Raw genomic sequence first — 18,692 nt, forward strand, 5'->3', positions numbered from 1 at the left:
AATAAACGCTATTTTTAAAATTTCTTGTATATATTGACTGGAAATGCTGAGGATTCTTCCTCATTAAATTTATGTACAAACAGGGGACATGAAAATCTGCCAGAGAGAATTTAGATATGGTTGATCTTGTTTTGAATTAGGGGAATGGATCAGATGGCCTCATAAGATTTCTTTTGGCTGAATTTCTGATAGTTAACATTTTAGTGAAAGAAAGTCTTGCAGAAGAATTTTTTCATAGGTCCAAATCCCATTTCATTCTTGAAAGCAGTGCAGAGGACATAATGAAAATCTGTGTGAAAGTCATGCTTGTCTTATACCACTAAACTTGGTATTTTCATCACCTCAAATGTAGAGGAGAAAAAAGTCATAAAACATTGCTGTTTTATTTTTACATGCATCTATTGTAAACTTACTTTAATATGGAACTTTACAGAGTCTTGGAGAAGCCCATAGGCTGAGGCTACAGGAACCCAAAAATTTATTCATTGAGTGTTATGTTTGAGCAGTTTGAGCTCAGAATGACTATGCAGCTCTTCTGCTTATAAAGATTTAGTGCAGATATTAGACACATGAGAAAATTAAAATTTTATGGTCTGTTTAGACTTTCAGAATCATGTGGGTTTTAAAATAATACTTGAGTATGCAAATAATTTCATCCAGATAGCACTATGAGATGTTATAAAGTACTGTGATGCAGGTAGGAATTATAATTTATTTTATGAGTCTGGTGAGGGATCTGGTCAAAAAATCACCACTCAAAATGTGTGAATTATTGTTACCATGGTATGAATGTCTTAAGTTTGCAGATAGCATTAATAAACTTTCTGAAGTAATGTAGATACTTCAGATACCTACATACAGATATTGGTTGGATTTGATTATCTCAGAGCTCTCTCCAACCTAATTATTTCTGTGATTCAGTGACTGTTCTGTAACGTTAAATATGCTCTGGTGTGTGAAAAATCTGGTCTAGTAATTGTTGGCCTTCTTTAAGATTCAGCTCTTCATCACAGGCTCTGATCACTACAGTGTGCTTGTGCTGTGCAAAAGAATCATAAAATCCTCACTGTAACAGGCATCTGGATAACATCTGGTCCTTCTCCCACTTGAAGCACACCTATTGCCAAATGGGATCGGTTCAACCACTGCTCTGTTGTAGCCAAGTCTTGAAAACTTTGATGGATAGGGCTCTCTATTCCAGGGCTGCTTCACCTTCCTAATGAAAACGTATTTCTTTTTCATGTGCTGTGAGTCTCCAAAACTGTAGATCTAGGCTATTTCCCCATGATTTACCATGCAGCACTATTGAGAAAAATTTGTTTCAGTCATGTTTTAACTCCTCTTCAAGTAGTTGCAGGTTGCTGTTGAATTACCCCTTAGCTTCCTTTTCACAAGAATAAGCAAGTTCAGTACCCTCAACCCCTCCTTAAAATTTGAAACCCATTTGTGTGATCCTTTCCAGTTTCTAAATATCATCTTAAGCCAGTGTACCTCAAAACTGCACACTGACTTCCAGTGTGTATGGTTTCAGTCAACAAATACTGTTTCAATTTTCCTTTTTGCCAGTAAAGGTAATAATTAAAAGCAGTAATTTAAAATCCACACCAAGTTTCTGAGCAAAGCAGTTATGGTATATTCAAAGCAAAGGGGAAAACAGAAAACTACAGAGAAGTGAAAGACCTTATGAAAGCATTTAATAAAAAAAGTCTTTATTTGCTTGGACTGAAATATTGAAAGATATTGCAACTTCAGCAGGCCACTAAACTAAAAAACTGGCAGAAGAACTGTATTTGAACTTGAAGATGTAGCTTGATGTCTAGAAGTAATTAGCAATATAACCTTGTTGTCTTAGCAACTCAGAAGAAAATGTGTGCTACAGCTCCAAGAAGGACCAGGTAGAATCTGCTGGCTGCTGTGTTTCTGGAGCACAGGATGGAGCTGGCTAAAATGGGTACCCATTGCTCCGCTTCCCTCCTTTTCTCTTGAGTGATTTACAGTCCCTGGTGTAATGTGTGCTCCTGGCTCAGCAGCCCCTCTGAAAATCTCACACATAGAAGCTCTCGCCAGCGTGCATCTTTACTCCTAAGATTTTTAGCTCACTTTCACTCATTCTCTAGCAATTCTGAGAATGCTCTGGTCTCTACACAAGTGCTAACCATTGTCTCCAGCTTTCTTCATCGAGAAATGAGGCTCTATGTTCCTCTTCATTCTGGCTATTTCTCATTAAGTAGATGAAAGGAGACAAGTGGCTGCCCTTGCCTATCTAAAAGAAAATCTTTTATAAGCAGCATCAAGGGGGAACATAAATGTTTATATAAGCCACTCTAAAGATAAAACTTAAGGTATCCTGGTTTTGAGTGTTTTATATCAAACTGTGACCACCAAAGAAAAACAGTATAGGTATGATCTATTTTACTTTTGCTAAGTAAAATAATTATAAAATTTCATGCAGGTATAAGTGTTTTGTAGTATTTCTAAATCATGATTTAGAAATACATGTGTCCTTTATTCTGATTGTAGCATCACTGTTATCTGTAATTCAGAACTGCAGGTTTCATCAAAACAATCTGGTATTTGATATAATAGAGATTTGGATTCATCAAATGGCATGATATTCACACCTCTTTGCACGTTTTTGAGTTACATATTTTATAGATCAGACTCTGTTTACAAGTTCATAAAATACCACTGTACATAGTTATGAAATGGTGAACATCATTGTTCAGCGATCATAAAGCAGAGTGTCATCATAAGAAAAAGGTTTGCATGTGTTTGGCAGGAAAAAGGGTGGGAAGTATGGAAGAGAGGAGATCTTTATGTGAATTCTAAAAGCAGGCACTGAGAAAGAAAGCTCTTTTTGCAGGAAACATATGCCTGCACATTCTGGTTAGTAGATCATGGAATGATATTTGCTTAATATGCCCAGAGAAGGTTCTGAAGAGTAAGTCATGTAACAGGCAGGGTCCAAGGCCATGACCTCAAAGTTTGGTTTATTCTGCCAGCTGTGTTGAAAATATTTCCATATGGTTGCACTGACAACTTTACCATAAAACAGAATTCTTTGATCTCTGCTAGTTTAGGCAATAAAGTGGGTAAAGAATGTTGGTGTTTTGTAAAGATTTTTTAAAAAAGAAATATAATCAGTATTGAGAATTGGATTTAAAGACAAACTAATATCCTGGCTGGCAGTACCAGGTACTATCATGAGAGATTGGGTTCAGAGGCCAATTTAAGGACACATCACAGTTTTTCGGAAATTCTCTCATTCTCTTTTCCATGAATTAGGATTTAGAATTTGGCCTTTGACCGGTGTTCGGGAGAGCACTGCTTCAAAGTCCTTGTCATTGACAGGGATCGATGGCTAATCATGAATGGTTCTGTGCTGGAAAGCATCATGACAAGTAAAGTAATTTAGAAATGCTGTAATTTTTTTCCATTTGGCAGCCAAGATATAATAAAATAGCAATTTCTTGAGTCTGTCAAGCAATAATAACTAGACTGAGGAAGTGGATACATGAAAATATCTCCTGGTTCTAACCCTCACATACTTGTTAGATTGCTGCAGAACAACGGGTTTGACATTGTCACCAGTGATCTGTTCTGCTTCGCAAAGCAGGCAACCTGGACTTAGAGATACTCTCAAGTCTTATTAACAAGGCCTAGACTGCTCTTTACTGTTAAATTTTAATGGATTTCCAATGTCAGGAATGTAAGAAAATATTTTTTCTGTTACCTCTTTTACATATGTAGATCTAATTTTTTTCTTTGTTTTCATTTTGGGAGGCCAAGAAACTGTTGAAACAGTATCAATGTGTGCATTACAGTAAATGCTACCAGAAGGTTCTTGCTGTTCCCGATTCCAGTTCTGCTTCTTGTTGGGAAATACAATGTGACAGTCATATGTTAGCTGGCCTGGCTTCTCAGGGTGATTTCATTCTCCTGTGTATCTGACACTTGTGGCTTTGCCATATCACTCAGACATGTATCTTAACAGGTATGTTAGGGCCTCTTCATCGTCATAACTGTAACACAGAAGTTCTATCAATGTCTTTCATTTGTTTCAGAGGACCATCCAAAACAGAAATTGTAATAGAGAGTGAGCAAATGCAGGACCAAAAATGGCTGAATCTGCACCCAGGTTGGAAGAATAAAAATGCATCCACTTTACATGCACTTCTAGTGAATGGGTAAGTAACAGGTTAAAAAAGACCTATTCCACTGCTGTGGGTGGTCACTTATCAATGCAGGATGACAAACTGTCTGGTAAGCTCTTTTTTTCCATGGTATCTGTGTATAAATCCCAGCACATACTCATGTAAGTTGTTAAGATACAGTCTGCAATTATTTTAGTGTCTGCAACCACTGTAGTCTCTTTTGAGACCATTTTGTGAATCCTCAGGGGTCCGTTCTGGTAGAATAAGAGCATTTGAGTGATAACAGAGGTGATGCCCTTGAAGCACCTGGACCAAACAGCTTTGTTAAATCTCTCCTGAGCAAGAAAGTCCAGCAAGTACTATAGAGCAAAATCTGCAGCAACATCTTACCGTCCTCTGCAGCCCGTGTAGTCTGGATTAATTCATTTGGAGCAACCACAGCTCCTTCAGTAGAAGCTATATCCACTTACAGTAGGTTTCCTTAGCTCTTGCTTCAGAGGATGCTATATTCCTTTTAATTAACCCAACTAAACATGTAGTTTTTAATGAGAAGCCAGGATCTCATGGTTGAGACATTCAAAGTGTCACTTTGAAGAGCCAGTGAACTAGAAATCCAGGGCAAAATTGGGAGAGCCATCTAATCCCCACTGGCAACTACATTCTTCAAAAAGCAGATTCATGGTTTCCCTATTCTCTTTGAAATGCCCAGGAGCTTTCAGAACATCCTTCTTCTATAGAAAGTCCTTGTGTTTCACAAGAAAAGATTGTCTTGGGTAACTGCAGAGATAGAATATGTGTGAAGACAAAAAATCTGAGGAAGAAATCTGTTTCTTTTGCTTGGCTCCATTATTTTCTATACTTAAGGTTTTCCCTAGTGTGCCTGCAAGGACTTAATTTTACTTTCTTACATCTCATTTTTGTACCTTTTTTGTTTTACATTAGTATTTTCCTCATTCCTTTAAGTTAATTTATAGTTTTTCATCTAGAAGGGCCATTACAGAACAATAATTGAAAGTTGTCTTTTTGACTCTTTGATTTTCCTTTCTCACTGTCTTTTTCCTCTAGCCTAATAGTATCTAAATGCTTTCCTCCAGAGGAATACAAGAATAAACACCTTGGGTTGTGACCAGATGCAAAGGCAGATCCACAATCATATTCTGTTTAGTCACTAAAGTGCAAAGCAGAAATTTCAAGGTACTTTTTTGACAGTTGTGAAAGAGGTCTGCTGGGAAACATACGAAGTAACGGATCTGGAGCCTCTGAGTTACAAATTCTAGTCTCAAAAGATTTAGTTTTGCCTGAAGTGCAGGTTAAAGGAGGGAAAGCATCAGTAATGAGGATTATTGTTAAATCTATAGCATAAATGAAAGATACATGTAGAAAACAGATCTTCCAGTCCCCCTGAATTCAGAAAATGGATAACAAGGAGTGAGAAGCTGAGGAGGAAGGGTGCATGAAGGGTAAGGCTGTTTTTATTTTGGCTGTATCAGGCATCCAGTCCAGATGACTGGGAAGTGCTCCTGAGCCCTGCAGTCTGGCTGTATTCATCTGGGTCAGCTGCAGCATGTAAAACCTTTGTGCAGTGGAGTAGATTGTATGTTTAAAGGAGTTGCCAAGCTTCTGAACTAACAGGAACTTGGCCAAGAACTAACAAATGCACCACTAAATCATAAGTTTTAATAGGAGGGAACAGCACAGTGCAGGCAGTGCACACATAAAAGCTTAAAAGTTTTCTTTTTAGAGCTGGCTGTGTGGTAAGTCAAAGAAAAAAATGTAAAACACAAGCATGGCTGGTCTCAGTTATATTCCGTGTATTTTTCTTTACCTGTCAAAATTGTGCACAAAATTTAATTTCCTGAAATTGGTTGTCTATCTCTACTATATCTAGAAAAATAATTTTGTGGACTGAGTTTTCAGGAAGAGAAATAGACTGATTTTTACAGTGTATGAATGAGGTATATGCGATGTAAGGGACAAAGGTTTGGTTAAATTCTAGATTCAAGGTAATCTGGTGGGCTGGCTGACACTGTTGTTTTGCCCACAATAGTATCTATGATTTAACATGAAATGTCACCTCTTTTTAGGTGGTTGCAGTTTTAAAGATACTACCAACCTGCTGGGATTAAAGTCTGCAAAGAATTACCTGGCAAAGAAATGACCTGTGTATTCAGCTCTGCACCTGCCTCAGAAAAGCATGTACACAGTAGGAATGAAAAACGCGGGGAAATAAAAAGGCAGTCAGATAGTTGTGCAACACTGCTTGCTGATTCAATTGTGATTTCTCCTCCCTTGACAAAAAAATAAATTCTTCCCTCTCTTATCTGCAGATTTTCAACAGAATGTATAAAGTTTTTGTTGTTCTAATACCTACTTTTGCAGACTTCCTGGATTCTTTTAAAATAGCCAAACTCTTAGGGCATGAAAGATCATCTGTTAGTAAAGGCATGTCAAAGAAAATCCTGTCCTTTGAGTGTAAGGAAGAGGAGATTGGCAATCTGTGCTTTCAGGTGCTGTAAATAAGAACTTGGCAGACTGTGCATCCCAGCTGACCTCAGAGCTGGATCCATGCCCAGGGAGCAAAGTAGTCTGCAAAATATACGACACCTACTCATGAAATGTATTGTAAAGCTGAACTAATATTTTGAATTATCTTCAGGCAGATGCTGGAAACCATGGATGATCTGGCATAAGAAGCTCCTTGAGTGTCTTTTTACAGTTTGAGGGAATTTTTAACAGCTGGATTACAGCAGTGAATACAATACCTGTGCTGATTTTCAGATTACCAAAATGAATCAATTAATGAGATGTCCACCATATTTTGTTTCAATATTTAGACAGACGTGTCAAAGCAGAAGCAAAGTGGCTCTCTTTTGCACTAAAGAAGGTAAGAGAAGTGCTTATAAAATAGATATTTTTCAAAATGTGTTAAATCACTTTAAAAAATGCAGATGTTTAGTGTGGATTCATTCTGAAATTTTTACTAGACCTCTGCAACATCTAATTTTGCACTGAGTTTATTTTTCCCTACTTTACTCAGTTTCATCAGCTTTTCTTAAATTTTGACTAGGATGGTGTGTGTTAAGGTAGCTCATTTCTGATACCACAAAAAGAATTCTGTCAGCAGTTATGTTTCAAAAAGTAATTGGATAAAACTTCCTGCTGAAAATATCCTTAACCAGCAGAGTGGTTAGCAGACTCTCTGCCTGGGAGCTGAAGCTGTGATCTGTTTGTTAAGTTCAAGAGGACAGAAGAACCTGAAGTAGAAATGTATGGACCAAGTCTGTTGGCACAGCAGGTTGTGCAATTTTAAGTGGTTTGAAAATGCAGAAATTCTTCATCTCTGATGAAAGCATGTTCTGCAGACAAGAAAAGCTTTGCTGAAGAACACTTGAGCTATGAAGTAGCTTGAGTCAGGGAAAAGGAATTACAAGACAGGAGCTAAATTTGGGAAACCAATCAAAACATTTGCTACTTGTCAGAGAAAGGCAAAAGCTCAAAGAAGCTTCCAAAAAGCTCGTTGAAGGTTATTTGTTCTGACATATGCTGCTTACTCTATGAAGTTAAATGAACACAGCAGTGGATTACAGCAATGAATACAATACCTGTGCTGATTTTCAGATTACCAAAATGATCTCAATTAATGAGATTTCCACCATATTTTGTTTCAATATTTAGACAGACGTGTCAAAGCAGAAGCAAAGTGGCTCTTTTATTTCTTCAGCACTAAATTCCCAGATACATGCAATGGCAGCATATCCTCCCTTGGCACGCTTACTTGCAGAAACTGGTGGTGTTCTTTTGTTCTCTAAATTAGACTGAGTATAAACAGAATAAATAAAAAGCCTGGCATCCTTCAAATCCAGAAAAGAAAGTGAAACAAAGTGAAAGATTATTTTAGACCAGTAACTGGCAGGTGGTAATCTGGTGTAATTTCTAGTGGTAGTGGCTTGTAAAGTGTAATGGACAAAGTACTAGAATGTCTTCACATCTTTAAATATTCTCCCTTAGTAATTTCTGCAGGCAAAGTGAGTTTTCTGCTGTGTAGCTGAGTAAACAGCATGACATTAACCACACACCTGACTTAAGAAAAACTTTGTTACTAGCTGAGCAGATTTTCCAGAAGCAATTCTTGTGGATAATACGAAGTGCACCTAACGTGTTGCTAGCTAGAAGGAAAAAAAAAAAAAAAAAAATCAGGAAACTTCCTGAGCAAAAGGAAGTCAAGATTCCAAACTTGTCTTGGTTAATATTTCAGGCTAATCCAGGCGAAATTAATAACCGGAGAGCAAATCCTTCGATACAGAGGGATGCAAAAAGTGGCTCAGTGTTTGACACTGCTGTGTATCAAACACTTTGGCTTGATGATTTGCCTTGGTCGGTGGTTAGGCTAACCAGTGCAGTAAACGAGGCGATCTCACGAGTGTGACACCGCTCTGTGCACAGCTGTTCTGCAGTCCGGTGCCGACTAACGCGCTGCTGTTCCTCCAGACTGCGGCCGCCGCCCCGCCGCCCGCATGAGCAAGAGGATCCTGGGCGGCAGGACCAGCCGGCCGGGCCGCTGGCCCTGGCAGTGCTCCCTGCAGAGCGAGCCCAGCGGGCACATCTGCGGCTGCGTTCTCATTGCCAGGAGATGGGTCCTGACAGTAGCACACTGCTTCGAGGGGTGAGAGCGCTCAGACGTTTTACTGCTCGTATATTGCACGTGTGAGTTACCAAGTCCTTCTCCCTCCAGCAAACACACGGGGCACAGGTGAAGACCTTTGCAGAATGGCCAGTCACAGAGACCTGGTTTTAGGAGACTAAAAAAGAAGGTAAAAAGGTACAAACCAGCATCAGCGTAGGTTTTCATCTGTTTTATTATTCATTGCTGCCATCTCTGCTGATGAAAGCTAAATGAAGACGCCCTGACTTTCAGCAGGAAACAGGAAAAGGTAGAAGACCAAAGCACTGATTCTAATAGCTGTCATACAACTGCCATGGGTTAAAAAAGCATCCTCTGTACCAGCACAGAAAAAACTCTGAAGAAATGGTGTGGCCACTGGTAAAAAGAGCAACTCAATACACTGTGACTATTTACTCATAGTGCAGATGACATATTGAAGTCACTGCCTTTTTTTTTTTTTTTATACAGTCCACTCTTTTATTAAGATTGCAGTCATTAACAAGTCAGTATTAACAACTAAATGCCTCCTGGTATCAGAGGCCATGGTGGAGGGACAGTCTGGAGTGCAGAGGATGTTTACATGTCTTAGCAATTGTTTTGATGATTGCCAGCTTTTTGGTACTAACCAGTATTTCTTTTTAATGAATCACAGATTTCAGAGGGTGCTTTATTACCCGTTTATTTTTGTCTTGTACGAAGGTTTTTAAATAGGGTTTCTAAAGAAAATGTAAACAAGTGTTTTCTGCTGTAGTTACAAGTATTTCTCTGGCATATGGTTGCTTAATTGTGCTTTAAACTGGTGCTTGCTCACTGGAAATTACTTAAAACTGCACTAAATACTTTCTTTGTGTTTAAGCCAGCAGAAATTCTATGTTAAGCAAGATTCTCTTGAACTTACACTTCTTTATATCACATAGTCATTCCCTTTTTCAGTAAAAAAATCACATTTTGTCTTTTTATTTCTGAAAAACTGAGTTCTTTGACGTTTGTCCTTCTAAATTAACAGTTTGCTAAACCTGTATAATACAAACAAGAGCATTTTATCAGATTTTGGATCCAGAAGGAATTTCTCTTCTTTCTCCATCTATTTTTAAATATACTACTGGAATATTTCCTATCCTTGGGAAGAACACCTTCCGGTGATCTAAAATAAAGGGTGGGACAGAGGTTGATTCTTCAGCAATACTGGACTGCCTTCGAATTTCCTGGATAAAATTCCTCTCAACTGTCACATTATAAAGTAAAAATTCTCCCAGTTTTGTCAAACGCAGAAAAAGTGCCACTACATTTTGGAGCTGTTCATTTACTCCTCATGTAGAGCTGCAATATCCCTGTGAGTTAAGAGTATAACTTGTTAACAAGTTTCTTTCACATTTATATTCTAAAGACCTTAAAGTACTGAGATATTCTGGTCTAATAATTGACTAAGAAGTGATATGAACTTATTTCTCTTCTGCCTTTCTGAATAGATTGGGGGGATGTACCCAGAAGCCTGAAATTTTGAAATATTTCATTTGTAAGAACTTTTTTTTTGTAAGCTCAATATATATCAGCAAGACCATTCTTGATGTCACAATTCACAATTTTTTTTACATAAATTATTTTTTAGATTTCCCAAACCAAAGATTTGTTGTCAGATAAGACAACAATATAAAGAGATTTTAAAGTGCTGTGGTCCTTTATACAAAATGCTCCATTTTGTAAAACTCATGTGAAGTTTGGAATACAAAACATAAGGACCACATAAAAACAATACAAATAGCCATGAATACTTGTAGAGGGCATAAATAGAAAGAGCTGCATTAACATTGTGTTGTTTGTGAGTTTTCTTACTGTAGTCTTACTAGAGTTTTGTCAAGATCATTTTGAAATGCATTACATTAAAGCATCCAAAACATTTAAAGGTTTTTTTTTATGTGTAAGACAATGCATTCTGGCTGACTACTTATTTCTCTAGGCAATGCTATTTTACAATGGTCATAAACACAATAGTATATAAATAATCTCAGCACTTCATTTCTCTAACTTTATGGAGCAGCTCACAAATTGATCATGATGCTAAAATGATCATTACAGTCTGAAATGCCAGAATTTTCATCCATTTAAGAATTTATCTTAAGATAAACATAGTCTTGATTTAGCAACTGAATCTCTTTACAGGAATTAAAATCCTGCTGAGCACTGTGAAAAAGCTGAAATTTTGCATGCTTTTACTTACACTGCTTTGAATAAGCTTCAGTCCTGTCAAAGGTGCTTAGTTACATGGAGTTGTCTTTCAGCAGTTGTGAAAAATGGTGACACTTTAGAGACCTTTTAGCATCACAGATTAATTAGAAACCACAAAGAACCTGCAACTAATCCTGTGACCAGTTAGGATTGAGAGATTCCAGCCTCAAAGCCTTTCATAAAATCTAGGCTTTTCTCAACAGACAATAGTTCAGTGTTCCCCCCCCGTACCATACGTATCGTTGCTTTGTGGTCTTGTCTGTTTGCCAAAAGAGTCTCAAAAAAATTTAAGAGTCAAGTAACCTTTGATATTAGACATATAAAGTATCTTGGCACAGACTGAATGCTGAATAAAAAAGGGATTTTTCCCATGGCTATCATAAAATATTTAATTTACACAATGAAATTGCTTATGTGAGACTCCTTAGGTCCTGAGGAGGTCCTTAGGGTTTTCAGCGAGACTTAACTGCTGTCAGCAGCCGACTGCTGAACAGTTCTCTCACCCTAGCAAAATTTGTATGTGCCCACCACTGAGCATGCAAGCAACTAACGCTGGGAAGGATCCAAGGGATGACTTTGACAGGCTTTAATACAGTGACTAATACATATCTTCTGATGGAGTGAGCTTTATTGTGTTTGGTTACAAGGAGGAGGGAAATGGAAAGCATTGACTTCTGTCGCTCAGATCTTTGCTGTAAGGAATAATGCATAAATATCTGCTTTCTTCTTGTAGTATTTGCATGCTTTGCAAAGTGCAGTGTGCATAAAGGGAAAAAAATATCTTGGGTATTTTAGCTTAAAGGAAAGACCTTGACTGAAATTTCACCTTGTTTTTGTGTTGTTTTTTTTTTTTTGTTTTTTTTTTTTTCTTTTTACAAAGGAGAGAAAATGCAGCTGTCTGGAAAGTAGTGTTTGGGATTAGCAATCTTGATCATCCATCAAGTTTCATGCAGACCCGACTAGTGAGGACCATCATCCTCCATCCACGCTACAACAGAGCAGTTGTAGACTATGATATCAGCATTGTGGAACTAGATGAGGACATCAACGAGACAAGCTATGTAAGACCTGTCTGCTTGCCCAGCAAGAGCCAGTTGGTTCAACCAGACACCTACTGCTACATCACAGGCTGGGGACACATGGGCAACAAAAGTAAGCTTAAGAGTATTTCTGTGACTTTTGAAAAACATGTGAAGCTTCTACTGAGTTAATCCAACAAGTGATACTGTTACAACTTTTATCCATTTGTACTATTACTGGAGCTTTGTAAATACTAGGGAAGTGTAACTACTTTTGAAGGGATCAAGCTGTGACTATAGCCTAGCTTTTTCAAGCAGCAGCCTCAATTTATGCTCCTTAATACTTACTTAGACACTGACTTGATTTTTTAAAATATTGAGGATCTGGAAACTTCTATCAAGAAAGTCCCCCACATTAGTTATGATTTTACCCATCTAAGTTGCATTCAGAATGGTATTGCAAAGGTACCACCTCATCAGTGTGGGGGAAACACTCTTAGCTCAGAGAAAGCTGGAGGCACTGGAAGCACTGGGAGACAGGCTGGAAGAACTGGGTCATGAATCATTTCATACTTGTGAGACAATTTATTCCACAATCACAAATGTTGTTTTTGTATCTCTGATCAGAACGTTAGTGTGTTTTCTTGTTTTGGGGCTGCCACAGTCTTTGACAAGAACTGTTGTGTTATGTAAATCTTGTTTAGGCAAAATGATTCTGCATGAATAGTATGCAAATTAGCCTGGCCCCAACACTTTTAGTGCATTAGCCATTGTATTTCATCCTTTGATATTATTATAATAATTACTAGGGATGGCTTTTCCATACGCTGGGTGAGGAAATCTTCCTTTCCATATTGCTTCAGTGGAACTTCAGTTGTAGTGGCCAGTTTAGATGTGGTAAAAATTAAATTGGATATGTGAATGGTAAGCTGTTTACTAGTATCTCTACCCATCTAAAATACCTTTATATGATGTCAGGAAAAAACTCCAACAGAATGTTTTTGCAGACTGGTTTATTCGTTCTCTAATGTGGTCAGAGTTGATTTTAAAGGTTTTATGCTAGGAAGCATCAAAACCCACCGTGGCTACATAGCACTTAGTACCACATACCCTAGGTAGAACAACTTTGATTAGAATTTCAGCTCATTCATTGCTTGGAAGAGGTCTTCTATTGTCCCTTGAAAATACTACAATAATTTTATTCGGTTGAAGTCCTGATTTCCTGGTACATTCTGTAAGTCAGATTTACCCAAACATAACCAAAATGGCTGTGATTATTACCAAATTTTACCATGACAGACACCAAGAAACAGGGAGGTCCTGCCCTGGACCAGTGAATCAAACCTGTTGTCTACCTCTCTCACATTACTATTTCCAAGCCACCACTGCCCCCATCTTAAAAGTCACAAACTGCAGCACATCAAGGTGCTAATAAATCAATAAACAGCAAATGTCACATCAGTCCCCATGTGCTTAATCCTTCTCCAGAATGCAACACATAGTGCTCCTTACATTTAATACATACATAGGGAGCAATGTTTATAATGTATCCCAATGGAAATGTTTGTCATACCTCACAGAGACATAATAGGTAAGTATTTGTGAATTTGTGTATAGTAAACACCTAATTCTGTTTTTCAGTGCCTTTCAAGCTTCAAGAAGGAGAGGTTCGCATAATTTCCTTAGAACAATGCCAGTCATATTTTGACATGAAAATCATCACCAGCAGGATGCTGTGTGCAGGCTACGAATCTGGCACCGTGGACTCGTGCATGGTAGGCTTCTCTGTAAGGAGAAAGTTTCCAGAAACAAAGTTGCTTTTAGGAATCAAAATACTGTGATGTTAATTAGGTGTAGCATACTTTATCTATTCTAGAAATGACAGCTATTTATGTACTTTAACCCAACTTTTATTATTACTATTGTTAATATTGGTGTAAATAACTTATCTTCATAGCGAAATGCTGCTTGAAGACTCTAGGGTTTATCTGTATTAGTTAAATGTTTCATTTGTATGAGCCTTTTTCAGGTTACTTTTTGTACAAATGTAATGGGTAATAAATACTGGTAATGCTGTGTGTGCCTACACAGTTCAGCAGAGCAGCAGGTTTTCACAGCTGAGTTATTTGCTAAAGGCAAATGGCTGTAGGAAATGTGATTCAGCTTTAATGACGAGTGTTGGCCACGTGTATAATGGACTGTTTTTAACTTTCCTGTTGCAGGGTGACAGTGGAGGACCACTTGTGTGCGAGCATACTGCCGGGCGCTGGACTTTGTTTGGTTTAACATCTTGGGGCTCTGTCTGCTTTTCCAAGGTTTTGGGACCTGGAGTTTACAGTAACGTGTCACATTTTATTGAGTGGATTGAAAGACAAATATACATCCACACCTTTCTGCTAAACTAACTCCAGATGGTGAGAATTGTGCTGACAGACAAAAGAAAAAAGGAATCAGCCATTCAACACTGAAGGTTTTGCAGTCCAGAAACTCTGTGAAAAGGAGTTTCAAGCTCTGTTTATTCTTGTTGTGGAGCTATGGAATATGCAGTGTATGTTACCGGTAAATCCTCTGCTCATGAATATACTTTGTGGTAGAATTAATAATCCTTTTGACTTTTCTTTTAACTGTGTTGTGGTGCTATTCTAAACACTGCAAAAAGCTTAAAAGAAAAGAATCAACCACTTTCTGCCTTTTAGATATTAAAACTAAGCAGTAGCACAGACTAGAAAAACTTTTAAAAATAACCTATTTTAATACTATTCAATTAGTAGCACATGCATTTTCACTCACATCTTGTGATGAGGAGGGAACTTTGTGCATTCTTTAGCACTGCAGGACATATTTTCACAAGGACAACTCTTGACAGGGCCATACCACATGCTGGAGGGTGTGGAAGAGATTGATGGTTTGGACGTCCATGTGGCACAGGACACATCAAAGCACACATGCAGGTCTCCAAAGGGGTGTAGCCATATGCTCCTGGTGTGCCTGAGCTAGTGCATTTTGTCCCTCAGGGTGGTTAATTTGCATGGGCATAAGCCTGTACTGTCCTGATTCCACAGCTTCTGTTCCCAGAGCCAGACTGGACATGTCTCTGGGGTGATGGAGGAACCAGTAGGCCAACAGACTCATAACTACCAATGGAGGCACTGGAGACAAAACTTTATTGTTCAGACTCTTTGGACAGCCTCTAGCACTTAATCTTCTGAAGCTTCCAATGTCCTAATGTGTCCAGGAAACACCCATGTCTCAGCAGCACTACACTGATCAGTGCATTTATCAAACCTGTGCCCCACTGGCTTTCCTCCCCACCTTGTATGATGTGTTCAGCATACAAAGCATGCACTGAGCATCTCCAGCCCTCTAAAAGTATAAGAGGGTTGGCAATACCACTGCAATGGTTTCCTGTCCTAGAGTCAGCTACTTTGGGCATCTTGTGAGAGATAAAAAATGTAAATTTAAAACGCAAAAGATGCAGGGTGGGCACCATCCCAAATATTGGGGAACTGGTTAATTTTTATAGGTCTCTTCTTATACCTTGCATTTAAAGTTTAATTTTGACTAGCAAGATAAAATATTTGGGAAAAAGGAAAAAGCAGAAATAAAATGAGTGACAGAAGGCTTGGGATTCCAGCTTCTATTAAATGAGTATTAGAAATACCAGATGCAAAAGTACAACAAGCTTTACCAGCCAAGGCTTGAGGAGCCCAGCTCAAGTGCTTTGCAGCCAGATATGGAGTGCTCTGTGCAGTAGTAAGACACTGAGCCTTAACTCCAAGAGCATCTGGTAGGAAAAGATGATGGAGCTTGGCACCTTTTTATGGTGCTAGAGGGAAAGTGTGTCCTATCAACTGCTGTAGATGATGTTCTACACAGCTGTCAGCTTTTAGGAGGCCAGAATAGGACAAGTCAGGAATCTGAGGATTACAGGACAAATTCCTCTGGGGAACAATGCATTTAAAGTTTGTGTTTTCAGTGCTGTGCCTAGTCCCCTGTGAATCCAGCCTAAGGCACATAATAATCCTCTCTGCTACCTCTGGCATGGCCCCATGACAGCACGGCAGGGCCTTGTCAATAGCATGACTGCTGCATGTGGAAACATGCATGAAGACCTAATACATGGACATTTCAGGTACTATGAATCATGTTGCAACTCATTTCCATAGATCTATTGCTTTCATGAAGGTTTATCTCTTATCTCCGTATCTTCTCCTTAAACATTGCTAACATTAGAACATTAGTCACACTAGACTGCACTATAGACATGAATATTAATAAATACTTAATATTTATGTTATGGATTCTGAAACTGTTTAAGTGATTATTGAATCACTGTTTCATGCTCAGAAAGAAAACTCTTCAAGGCTTTGCTAGGTTTGACTGTTGGGGTTTTTTTTACTTATAGTTTCTTAAGGATGTAAGACTTAAATACTCTTCTTGCCCGAGCTATAAATGAGAGAAAGCAGCTGTGACCATGTTTATCTACTGCAAGTAGATTACAGCTGAAGCAGGTTATTGATGTCCTTGCCTCAAGGATATGGAGGCTGGAGCTCTCAGTCCTCACTTCAGCTTTCCTTTGGGGCTGGGCTCTCTGTGGCTGTAGGGGAGAAAAGCTGTGAGTCCTGGAGCTGGTTCAAGAGTTCCCTGAAGAGAAGGTGGCCCAGTGGTTGCTAGGGCCAGCTGGATGGTGTCAGACAGGTCTGTTTTCCAAAGAGGTGCTGCTGCAGAATAAGCAACCCAGCCTGGCTTCTCTCCACCAGATACGGTCGGTGGTTAGCAGCTTTGAATTTCGTAAAGTGCCAGAGTACAGAAAATCATTCAGTAGATATTAGCATTACCAAATGATAACATGTAACTACACACTTTAATTACCTGGATTTGGCCTACCACTAGTTTCCAAGCAGTCTCTCCCAGGAGGGAGAGTCCTGCTTAAACATAAGGTCCAGCCCCATCCTATATGGAATCAGTCCGAAGAAATTCCAGGCTGAACCCCATCCCAGATGGCTGTAGGAGGGAGCACTTGGGTCTTATCCTTTCCCACGACTCTGTCTGACACAACATTCCATGTAAAGAGGAAATTTGTAATTTTATAGATGTATTTTTATACTGGGTTTTTTATGTGTGCACATGAAATAGGCAAACATGCTCCTCCTTCTACTGTATCAAGCCTTTTCCTGTGTGCTGACACAACGGCTATGATCACAATTACACGTTTTGTCTCACAGGTGTGTAGCCTCATTGTAAGGTAATACTTGTTGGTTTTGCTTCTACCACAGCTGTATCTCCAAATGGAAGCAATGCCACTCAGTCAAGCCAATGTGTTTCTTTCTAGTTGTACTAATAAAAATTTGCAATCATTTTACAAATAACTTCTGTTGAAAATGTGTTTTAATCTTTAGAGAGACTAAACAATAATATGGAGGTAACAAGTTATAACTTTAGCAATAATGCCTAAAAATAGCCTTCAAAAGGCATTTTTGAATCCTTAGCTGACTTTTTAGCAGCCCTGTTAATACTGCAATACTTCTGGAGATTCTGGCACTACTACCACTGTACAACTTTTCGTTTTTTTCTGTGTGTATGCTTCCAATACAGAATATTACTATGAATACTGCTGCCAACAATTACCCTGAATTTAGAAATCTGAAAAACTAAAGCTGCAATCAGATCTGCAATCTGAACACATTTTGTTCTATAATTTTGCTCTGGAATGCAGTTAGTTTTAAATAAAAAATCTCTTATAAGTTGTACACAGAATTTCAACAACATGTACACATACTGAAATCAAAATAATAAGCAGACAGAAGCTTAAAACAGTTAAAATGTATGTTTCCACTGCAATAAGGAAGCCAGGACCATGAGGGCAAGAGTAATTTAACCAGAATAAAACAGAACAAATAATTCAAAACTCACACTGAAATTCAACTATAGGAACGTTGTTAAGACAGTCACATTTGGAAGTTGCCCATTAGCCTTGGCCAAGAGCCAGGCCTGGTGGGAGCACTGGGTTCTCTGCTTTAGCTGGTCCTCAGCCAGTCCTCACAGCCTTGTGCTGTGGCCAGAGGAGCTGTAGAAAAAACAGCTTGGGCTAAACATCAGCTCAAACTGTGCCCCAGGTACAGACCAAAGCTCACTGTGCTGCCAAAACACTCTGCCACGTGCAAATGTTTAGCACAGGTGTGGTTGCTGTGAAAGAAAAAAAATTTAAAAATGTACTTTCTTCTGTACATCAAATACTTTACATCAAAATCAGAGTTAAGGCTGTTCTAGATGCAGCTGCAAAGTTTGGGGCAGTTGAAGGTGGTTGTTTTGGTTTGTTTTAAAATTAAAGAAGTGTAAACACTGTGTTTCCTTTCATGACATGTGGAAGGCACCTGTGAGATGCTCTCAAAAAGCTTATTTTCAAAATGGAAAAGTCAAATCATGCTGTGCCTAAGTGCAGAAGCGAGCAGGTGGTTGTAACATTTTCATTACTAAAAAAAAATAATAAAAGGAATATTGAACTGTTGAGAAGCACAGGGAGCACAATGTGCTTCCACCCTCCATTTGGCAATATTTTAGTTATGGCCAATTAATATTTTTAAGCTTTTATTAAAGACTCAGTACCCTCATCTCTCCTTCAGGAAAAGA

At 38.5% G+C, this 18,692-nt stretch overlaps 1 protein-coding gene across 4 annotated transcripts in view; it reads left to right on the forward strand.

The window, feature by feature from the left end:
* CORIN (corin, serine peptidase) overlaps positions 1-17,431 on the forward strand; it is a 128,789-nt gene extending 111,358 nt beyond the window's left edge. For all 4 annotated transcript variants that reach the window (XM_053976526.1, XM_053976525.1, XM_053976527.1 and 1 more), the window contains exons 17-22: positions 4,065-4,187; positions 6,989-7,038; positions 8,643-8,817; positions 11,924-12,195; positions 13,704-13,837; positions 14,285-17,431. In XM_053976526.1, the coding sequence (XP_053832501.1) occupies positions 4,065-4,187; positions 6,989-7,038; positions 8,643-8,817; positions 11,924-12,195; positions 13,704-13,837; positions 14,285-14,467 (937 nt within the window). In that variant the 3' untranslated portion in view covers positions 14,468-17,431. The remainder of the gene's footprint in view (positions 1-4,064; positions 4,188-6,988; positions 7,039-8,642; positions 8,818-11,923; positions 12,196-13,703; positions 13,838-14,284) is intronic.
* The last annotated feature ends 1,261 nt before the right edge of the window (positions 17,432-18,692 follow it).

The sequence above is a fragment of the Vidua macroura genome, chromosome 4 (assembly GCF_024509145.1).
Source record: "Vidua macroura isolate BioBank_ID:100142 chromosome 4, ASM2450914v1, whole genome shotgun sequence".
Classification (NCBI taxonomy): Eukaryota; Metazoa; Chordata; class Aves; order Passeriformes; family Viduidae; genus Vidua; species Vidua macroura.